Genomic DNA, 10899 nt, shown 5'->3' on the forward strand with positions numbered 1-10899 from the left:
TCCTAGTGCTTCTTAGCGCTATGTCGAAGATGTCAATGAAAATGTCAATGTCTATGTCTGTGTTCATATATTTGAAATAGTCACTTGGATATTATTTGAATCACTGTTTTGGAAAACCCCCACTTCCACATAATTTGCTTTCTTATAACACTTAATGATAATAGTTAATAAGATATTTTCAGAAAACTATTCAGCACCTAAAATTATAAATTAGTTTTTTATTTAAAAATAAATAAAAAACGTTTGCCTTTACATTTCTGCGAAAGATTCTTAAGTGCGTTTTTGCTTTCTAATTGGGTTTCTTTGTCTAGTTTAAGGTCTACAAAATGAGCGAATATTTTTACTTTCTGAAAGTTAAATAGAAAACCGAACATTGGTTATATTTATTGATATTTCAAATATGGTGCCAAATCTAGCCCAATGTAATAAAAGACCTTTTTAATAGGTATGCTTTTAATAGGTAATATTTGCACTTTCTTTTTAATCATACCAAGAGGGGAGCAAAGATTAAACAAGGGTGAAATGACAAGATTTTTACAAGATTAATTAGTAGCTGAAATACAAATAAAAGATCAATTTAAACATTTTCCATATCCGTCGCCTGTACTCTAAGTAAATTATTTGAGTATGTTCTTCTCCCACATATCGATGAATTTGTTAATTATGAGGCTAACCAGTTCAGCTTCCGGTCAGGTCTGAGCTGTCAACATGCTCATCGTGTTTTAGCGCAGCTTATTAAGGAACCCACTCGGAATAGTTATAGTCTTTATTTTTGCACCCTTGATATATCTAGAGCATTCGATAGTGTTTGCTCATTCAATAGTCATGCTCAGGCTTGGTATATTCTTAGTCAGCTTGGTGTGAATGCGTCTGTGATTCTGGTTTTGAAGTTCTGGTATTCAAATTCTTATTTAAGATTAAAGTCAGGAAATGGTGATTTTTTCGGGCATATACCAGTCAAGTGTGGAGTGAGACAGGGAGAATTTTTTCCTCTCTCCTCATATCTTTAATGCTTCTATTGAAAATGTTTTGTCTGGTATACGTAGTTCTTGTTTTACAGGATTCACAGACGTATCATACTTAGCTTATGCTGACGACTTGCTTCTTAATAGCCGAACCGAGGCCGGTTTAGCGCGTTCTGTCCGATCCGTTCCTGATGCATTTGCAAGAATTGGATTATTGCTAAATGTAGATAAATGGGAATTTCTTATATTTAATGGGGTTAGTTCGTCACATCCTTTGGATTGCATTTCTTTTTCCGTACCACAAGTCACTTCTTTTCGATGGCTTGGGATTTCTGTTTGCAATTCTTTAAGTTCTTTTCGTTTTCAGATGATTCGGGATATTCAACTTAAGCTTAAACTGGGATATTCTAAAATTGTTGGAAATCGTGGACATTTCCGGCGACAAGCACTTATAAAGCTGTACTCGAGTTTCTGCGACCATTCTGTGTTATTTTATGCTGTTTTTTTATGCTTTCGAATAAAGGTGATGTAAAGAGGTTCAAGACGGATTACTATCGGTATTTAAAGTTCCTACTTTATTTACCACGATCATTTCGGAACCGAAGGTTAATTAGTAAATATCAGGCAACGGATATGAATGAATGAATGAATGACTGTATTTAAAGCCATTTTTCAGGCCGTATACATACATATATAACAACAAACAAACTAAATTATGTAACAATCAACTTTCGAATAACAAGACCCTTCCGGACAAAATTTACCACTGCTACTATATTTATTTTCGACGTCGACTTCAAAGTTCCAAGAAGGGGCTAACGACCATCCACCCAAAGAAAGCTCCCTCTTAGCTCATTTAGCCCCTGACACCTAAAAAGAAAATGGTCTAGCCCATCAAGATCACCGCAAATTGGACAAGTATACCGCATTTCCGGGTGACACCTATTTTTCCAAATACTGTGAAGAGGGAGACAGTTTGCTCGCACCTGCATCCAAGACCTCTAATTTAAAATATAACTCTTCACCATAATTTTCTTTCACCTTATAGTAAGAACATAAGCTTTCCGACTGGCTAAGGTCATTCCACCATTTCTGAATTTCTTGGTCTTCCAGCCTTGTTTGGATCTCTGACAGAAAGGCTTTTTGATCTGAGATTGGGCCCTCTCCTTCATTCCATGCATACGATAGACCTGTGCTGTCCAGTAGTTTTTTGACATGGAAGGGCCATGACGATTTTTGTCCCAGGGTAAGTAATTCATCATAGATTCTGATGAGTCTTGAGGAGGGACATTGCAGTATTTTCAGCCAAAACTTAATTAAATGTTCTTTCAGTGGAAAAACTAAGTTGAAATTTAATTGATGAAGCGCCAATCTATCTTGGTCCTAACAATCATCTTATCAGCCTCTTTTGCTAAATTGTTATTTGTTTTATTTGTTTTTGTGTTTTTTGTGTTCTTTGTTTTTCTCCTTGTACTCCACTTTTTCCCCATTTGTAAGCGGGTAAGAAATACATTTTTATTATTATTATATCTTCTATGGGAGAGTAAGGCTCTAGACCTCAAGTTAAAATTTTTTGATTGCGAATACGGAATAAAAAAAATAAACAAAAAAGAGTAAACAGTAAAAAAATTAGAGGGATCTTAATGATCCGAGGCGGGAGTATTAGCAGTAATTCTGACCTTAAGCTATAAGAAGGCACTTACACAACAAGGATACCCCTGCTAGGTAAAATTTGAACTTTCATTTAAAAAAATACCAATAGACAGGGGCATAATTTGCAATGGGGCAGTAGGGGGGACAACTGCCCCTCTCACACCCCAGCCTCTCACCTGCTGAAATTTAATTTCTTCGAAAAACTTCTCAAAACTAAGATAATCCTGCATAATTCAAGCACCCACTGAAACAGATCAGTTTTCTTCAGTAAATCTTTGCCTTTATGATACTATAATTTTCAATTTTCACAATTATTTTCACTTAATTCAGGGAAATTGGCTACAACTTTGCCCCCCATCAGGATTTTGACGAAATTCCAACACTGCCAATAGGCAAATAAAAAGCAAACAAGAAGCTAGAGAAAGTCTTACAAACTTAATTAGTAGCTCAAAACAGAGAGAGAAAGAGAGAAAGAAAAAAATTATCGACTTTCTATGCACTTCACTCTTCCATTTTTTTATTTTTATTAATTTTTTTTTTTTACTGAACAAATGGGTCACTAAAAACATAATAGTTAAATCTCCATATAATACTAACAAACAAAATTAAATATTAAAAATAAATATACTAGTATGTTTGCGACAACACATTAAGACTCCAGACGTCAACATAAATTTCTTGGTAACAAATAAGGTAAGAGAGCATGAAATGGCTTACTTTAGATTTGATAGCATCAATTTCATAACTGGGAAACGTTATCTCCCTGAAGGCTTCCAACACAAAATCGCTTCGCTTCCATCGTCTTGTGAATAAAGTTACCACATTATCTGCACGACATCCATCAGGAACACTACGAGCATCCTTATCCTCTGGACAAACCTAAACGAGAAAAACAAATACATTTGAAAGCGAACACATTTCTCCTACGCAAGACCGTATCCAAGGGGGAGGGTACTGTGTTTGAAAGTCCCTCCAAAAATTTTCCAACTCGTAAAAATGTAAAAAGAATGCAAATTCTTGATCCGTTTGTTTAAGTTTGTGTAACCCGCTCCCCCTCTACAACAAAAATCATGGATGCGTCCTTGTTCCTACTTCTATTTGCAATGCATAAGCAAAGCATAAATAATAGTTAACAGTGGATGACGCATAGGGACAGAAAAGAAGAATAGGGGGTGGGGAAGGAAGGGAGGATTACTGTAGAGAGAAGATAAGCTAAAGTACAAGATGAAAATAGAACTGGAAAAATCGTAAATAATACCCAAGGTGACTAATAAGCTTTATGACAGACAATTGATAAGACACTTAGTGTGATAAACAGTGTTCTAAAAAAAAAAAAAAAAAAAAAAAAAATACTAAGCACCTGCTTTAAAAGCAGATAATATGTCTTGAATTACTAGGCGACAAAACAATAGGAAAGAATGGAAATAACAAACTACTGTAACAGACAAACAATTTAAACAGTGTTTCAAACTTTTTTTTTATTTTTCTGTACAACGGGCGCTGCCAGGAACAGAGAAACAAGTCGTAGTTAAAATAACAAATTAACATAATAAGAGGAAAAAATTTTGAATCATCACAATTAAAACTTTGATATTTAAGTTGTCTTGAAGATTACTTTTTGCTCTATTTACTTTCAGCAGAGGTGATAATTGATTTCTTTTTGTCAACCAATTTTTGTTATTCGTTTTACTTACTCGTCAATTACTTTTTTTCCTCTTTAAATCCTTTTTCAATTTTTGATTCAATTTTTTTGCTTACTCGTTCAAACTGGAGAGCAGCCATGTCCCCTAGATTCAAAAACACCTTGATATTTCTATTTCAAAACAATTTTTTTCGTTGGCTATGTGTTATATTACCACTTGACTGAACCGCTGCATCTTTTTACAAACATGTAATCAATGTCGTTCTATTTATCGTTATCTTCAATTGAAAAAATTCTTCTCCCCCCTACATTTTTGTGAACCGATGCCACTATTCAACGCTCTTTCCAAATATCTAAAGGCTATTGCTCCAAATTCCCTTTTGAATCCTTAAAGTAGGGACATCAAAATCAAACCTTTTTTTTCCCCTATATTCACTTTTTCCGCGGATTTTTCTTTTTGTAGCTTAAAAATTATGAAGCTTTAAAGGCAGTGCCACATTATCGTCAGTATTGCCACACTAAACCGTGGAAAAAAATACGCAAAATTAATTTGACAATTTTTTTGCTGATTTTCGTCTACATTTTCTCTCTCTTTTTTTTTATCCTTTCGCTTTAAAGGGAATCCAACAACACATAGAAACAGAAATAACTCGCTCGTCAATACCTGCACGAAAATTTCCCAGTTGGCATACAATGGGATATCTTCATTTCCAATAGTTTCATGATCTGCAAAGATCTTGGCCGGACTTTTCCGGGACTTCATCCTGACACAAAACCGTTCGAAAGGCACATCGACCCCATACTTCTGAGATTCCTTCCACAGTTCTTCTCGAACTTGCTGCACGGAGGTCCCTGGCTCCAATATCCACTCAAAGAGACAGTTGGAACTAACAGGCTAAAACAAAAATTGTTTTTTTGCAGTCACCTGTATCATATAGCACACACAAAATGAATGCCTTAGTGAGAATACATTTGAAGTAAATAAAAAAAAATAAGAGGATGCCAAATCGTAGCGTGTACTTTTCGTTGCTTTCGTACATTGATTGACTTTTTTTTTCACGAGAAGGAAGGAACAAAATATTTATATACATACATACAAGAGACGGACTATACAACTCTTGCAAACAGATGCGGTTTTAGGGGGGGAGAGGGGGCAAAGCAACTTTAGGGGCGCAAAATTTCAATAAAATAAAATAATCATTATAATTATTTTGTAATTTCCAAATTTTATTTTTATTCAAATAAAGCAGAGGGCACAAATATTAAATGAAAATCATTAACAAATTATCAGCTAATTAATAAAAGAAATTAAAAAATTAAATAATTTAAATGATAAATTTAAAAATAGATGATGAATTGGCTAATAAACTAAAAATAATTTTGTTAATAAATGAAAATTTTCTAAGAATTTGGCTTGAACATTCTGTGGGAGACAAGGGAGAGGGGGGGGGGGTAATTAAGATTTTACGCCATGTGCAAGAGAGGCCAGAGCCGCCACTGCTTGCAGAGATTCCACAGATTTAAATAAATGAAGGGATATAGGAATACCCCCCGTAAAGGAGTGGGATTTTTGATAACAACTTGTCAGCATTGAACTGTTAATAGACCTTCCTGGCCAATGTGACGTTGCATTTAACCTTGTGTTATATGGTTCAACACGGCTAGAAAACCAAGAGCTTATATAGGAGGCATGACATACATGGATAGTTGCAGTACATGCTAGTTTACTTGCTCAATCAACATAGAAACACAATGAAATGTCAACAATTGACTTGATTTGTAGTTTCTGTTCAAAAATAAAAGTGACAATTGCGCAAGGAAAGGTAAGGAAAAAGAAGCATGATCCATGTCAAGTTCTATCCAGCTTGACTCTAGAATTTTGACGAAGAATGATAGAACTAAATGGCTGCTATAGATGGCTTAGAACGGAATGCACACATGGGGTTGCATTAACAAATGCATCTCAGCCAAACATGACAGAAACACGAATTTAGAAGAAAACTGAGTTGTATACGAGAAAATAACATAAAAAAGAAAGTAGGTAGGTAGGTATGCGTTTATTTCATCAAATAAAAATTACTAAAATTGCACTTACAATCAATAATATGCTGCTAAATTTAGGGACCTAAAATGTCCCTGTTCAGCAGCAAAACTACAACAAATAAATGATAACTATTCATTTAAAATCAAAGAAATACGCAAAAAAAAAAAAAAAAAAAAAAAAAAAAAAAAAAAAAAAAAAAAAAAAAAAAAAAAAAAAAAAACAGACGAAACACTATACAATCTCTAAACAGCCATCTCTCATCATAAAAAAAAGAAGAAAAAAAGGGATAAAAATTTAACCAATATAATTTATTCAAAAAATAATTTTTTATTCTTGCTTTAAATAACATAAGGTTTTCAGAACACCTAACACTCTCTGGAATTGAGTTCCAAATAACAACACCTACATGTTTAATCATAAACCCAGAACGCGTTGTATGCCTGATTTCACTAGTCAGCTGATCAGAGCTCCTTGTAGAATAATCGTGATAATTAGAATTATATCGATAAAAACTTCTAAAATAGTGAGGAGACAATCCATTTAAAACCTGGTATACAAAATTTAAAATCTGTTGAGATTTAATAAAATCTCTAAAACAATCTCTAGTACTACCACACGCAAGATATTCACCCAAACTTCTAATTGCCTTATTCTGCATAATCTGGACCCTTTTTACATGACTAGAAAAATTGCTTGCATACAATGAACAACCATACACTAAATAAGGATGGACAATTGAATAATAAATTGCTTTCAGGACATGTAGAGGAAAAAAATTATGAAATCTTCTTAAAATACCGACTCCGCGAGCCAATTTTGAAGATAAAACTTTGCAATGATGAATCCAACCAAAATTTACATCAAAATAAAATCCTAGATATCTACATTGAAAAACCTGACTAATGGAAACACCTTGTAAAAGAATACTATGACAATTATTTACAACTTTACCAATACGACAAAATATCAAATAATTAGTCTTCTCAGTATTCACTGCAAGAAAACTATGCTTTGTGAACTGAGATAAATTCTCCAAAGCTACATTAGTTATCTCTATAAGATCTTCGACAGATTCCCCAATCACTGTAAGCGCTGTGTCATCTGCGAATGATGTAACTACGGCACCAGGAATATAAAAACGCATTGTATCCACGTATATAAGAAACAGTAAAGGTCCTAATACCGAACCTTGGGGCACTCCACAATTCACATTGAAGGGTTTCCCTACCACATCATCTATCATAACTTTGATGGACCTACCATGCAAGTAAGACCTAAACCAATCCAAACACTTCTCACGGACTCCCAAACAAGCTACCCTACTTAATAAAAGATTAAAATCAACGGTATCAAATGCTTTTTTAAAATCTATGAACACAGTAAGAGGGATATGATTCCTTTCTAGGGCACTATTAACGTACTCCATTAGATGGTATGCCGCATGAACAGTTGAATGTTGAAAAAACAAAAGATTCAATGAGGCGAGCAAGAGTAAGTTTTGCACACATATATAAGGATTGGAGTTGATAAAATAATGTTCCAGGCCTAGATGTAACAACTATTGATAAAAGGATAGGTCTTCCAGAGTCATAGCTGGCCGTGGTGTCAGCTATGGCACCAAGTGCCGTCGCAAATAGACGTTTCATTTGTTGGGCCTTTTTTAAAGAGCAGGTAGCACAAAAAGCCGGTCGTCCACGAATGGGTGGCAGAATGTCATAAGGAAAGATTTAAGTGAAATGGGACCTTCTTGGAAGGGTGTGAAGAGGGAACCTTTGAATAGATTGGGATGGAGGAGAGTGCGTAACTGTGTCGGTCTCAGGTGGCTTGGTGCGGCCGTCAGTTGTTAGTAGTAGCAGTAGGTAACAAGCGTGTTAGCCAACTTGGCAATCCACTGTGCTACCACAGGAACAGTGGATTGATAAGACGTAACAAATAATACGAAAAAGCAAAGACAATTCCTACCCATTGGAGAACTGTACGGAAAGCAGAAATATTCGGTAACGATCAATAATATACCTCAGTGGAAGGAAAATATAAATAACTTTATTCCTCACGCCTCTCAATTCAAAATTTCTATACAACTGACACCTTTTTAAAAGAAAAATGTTATGGCAGGGCGAAGAGCGGATCGACTAAGGCAAACAATGGCAATGGAAAACAAATCATTCAAAACAAAAGTACGAACCATAAATAAACATTGTAAAAAAAAGAAGCATGAAATAGGATTTAATCTCAGGAAAACAGAATAAAATAAACCTTATTTGAAAAGAAAAGAAAAACGCGGAAGTTGAATATCGACTTATAGCTCTTTGAATTGGCAGATTTTATCTCTAGTTTTTTTTTAATTCAATTCCATTCAGTTCATCTTTTTTTTTCTTCCGCGGTGTTTAATTTTTTTAAGACCACATTTATAAAGAAAAACGGTTATCACAGACAAACTTTGTCAAATTCCCATTTTACATTAGATAGAGCAAAAAAGAAAAAAGAAGTTGTCTAGACAAGCTAACCTAAATCAGAATGAAGCCACCGATGAAGTTAAAAATTTTATGCTATGTATCGAGGTAACCACTAAACATACAATATTTACTGAATCAAAACATGAAAAGGCTTACCTCTGCTTCATTGGGCTGGAGGTGGAAGACTTTGCCTCTAATTTCACCGGGTTTTAAAGCTCTACCTAGTCGCACGGTTAGGTACGCCTCATCCCCAAATGTCTCAAGGGACTCATTCAAGTTGACACATTCACGATCAATACCACACGAGGCTTGAATTTTAAATATTCTAAAGAAATCACAGGGTACATTGACATAAGGTTCTAGGTTCTTCTTCATCTCACCAAGGTGCATTCTTCTATCAACTGCGAGTTTATACTCTGAAAAAAAGAGTGAAATCATTGGTGTTTCATATCCGGTATAAACCAAATATGTGGACATATATATATATATATATATATTAATACTACAGTTAACTTGAGATGTTACAGCTTGGATATGATTTTTGAGTTATTGGAATTTGTTTTATACAATACTTATATAAGATTTGGGGGTGATTTGTACAAGCAAATTGTGGGAATTCTCATGGGGGGGGGGAATGCCAGCCCATTTATAGCTGACTTGTTTTTAAATCAAATAGAATATAAATATATGATGGATAAGAATAATCCAATTAATTTAAAACATGCTTTGTCAAATAATAAAAGATATTTAGATGATATTTTGGTCTTAAATTGTAAGGATTTCATTGATATTTCTAAAAATATATATCCATCAGAGCTTATTCTTGAGCCTAGTCATGGCGCTGGTCATGAAGATCATTTCTCAGATTTAAATATTAATATTTGTGATAATAATAAATTAAGTTTTAAAATGTATAATAAAACGGATGATTTTGATTTTGAAGTGATTAGTTTCCCATTCCCTGAAAGTAATATACACTCAAATATCACATATTCAGCGTTTTTCTTACAGTTACTTCGTTATGCAAGGATTTGTAGTAATTATATTGATTTTAAAAATAGATGTAAAATCTTAAGCCAAAAATTGATATCAAGAGGTTTTTCTGCAAACAAATTAACTTGGCAATTTAAAAAATTTAGTTTTCATTATAACGAACTTTTAAATAAATATCAAAAGAATTATCTAGAAATACTTAAAGAAATTTTCAACTAATTTCGGAGGTTCGAGAAATGTTGTCGCAGCGCCATTTATTTTGAATTGTGTTTCTAATTGAGCGGATTTTCTTAAAAATTAGCCACATGGTAAAGATGAATTTTATAATTGCTTAGTTCATTCAGCTTTTTTGCAATGTGTTAATATTTGTGATTTGGTAAAATTTATAATATTTAGTTTACCTATTGTTGCTAAAGGGAGGGATATATTAACAGGATAAGCTTGTTTTGGTTTTACTTGGTTGTTTTACATTTGCTGTTTTTTTTCTTTCATAGGCATATATTTTGGGGGTGATACCTGACGCGGGGATGCCATGGATATTCTGTGGTAGCCACAACACTGTGCTGGGTAGAGAATTTAGAGTGGCGAAACCCTATATAGGCCAGTGTATTCTCCTGATGAGCCCTTATGTTGGGTGTTGCCTCTGAATTATTTGTCTATATTATTTTTTCTATTGTTTGGTAAATGACGACTTATACTTATTGACGACATGACTGCCTGTCCATGGATTATTCTTTATGGTTGATTGTGTGTGGCTATGCTGTTTGACCTATGTGATTGTATAGATGAGTAGGGTTAAGGCCTCATTCAAGTGCTGGTCTATATTAATCACTAATTTAGGAAAACAGTCTTCCTTTTCTCCTTCTGTCTCTCTCTCTCTTTTTTTTTTTTTTTTTTTTTTTTTTTTTTTTTTTTTTTTTTTTTTTTTTTTTTTTTTTTTTTTTTTTTTTTTTTTTTTTTTTTTTTGTGTTTGTGCTGTTGCATTGGTGATTTCTCTTTTCATGATATATATATATATATATATATATATATATATATATATATATATATATATATATATATATATATATATATATATATATATATATATATATATATATATATATATATATATATATATATATATATATATATATATATATATAT

At 33.4% G+C, this 10899-nt stretch overlaps 1 protein-coding gene across 4 annotated transcripts in view; it reads right to left on the minus strand.

Annotated features, from left to right (window-relative positions):
* Positions 1-10899, minus strand: part of LOC136036070 (ubiquitin carboxyl-terminal hydrolase 47-like) — a 136168-nt gene that overhangs the window by 11089 nt on the left and 114180 nt on the right. For all 4 annotated transcript variants that reach the window (XM_065718030.1, XM_065718031.1, XM_065718029.1 and 1 more), the window contains 3 exons: positions 8917-9176; positions 4925-5155; positions 3336-3497 (listed from right to left, as the gene is read on the minus strand). In XM_065718030.1, coding sequence (XP_065574102.1) covers positions 3336-3497; positions 4925-5155; positions 8917-9176 — 653 coding nt within the window. The remainder of the gene's footprint in view (positions 1-3335; positions 3498-4924; positions 5156-8916; positions 9177-10899) is intronic.

The sequence above is a fragment of the Artemia franciscana genome, chromosome 15 (genome assembly GCF_032884065.1).
Source record: "Artemia franciscana chromosome 15, ASM3288406v1, whole genome shotgun sequence".
In the NCBI taxonomy this organism is placed as follows: domain Eukaryota; kingdom Metazoa; phylum Arthropoda; class Branchiopoda; order Anostraca; family Artemiidae; genus Artemia; species Artemia franciscana.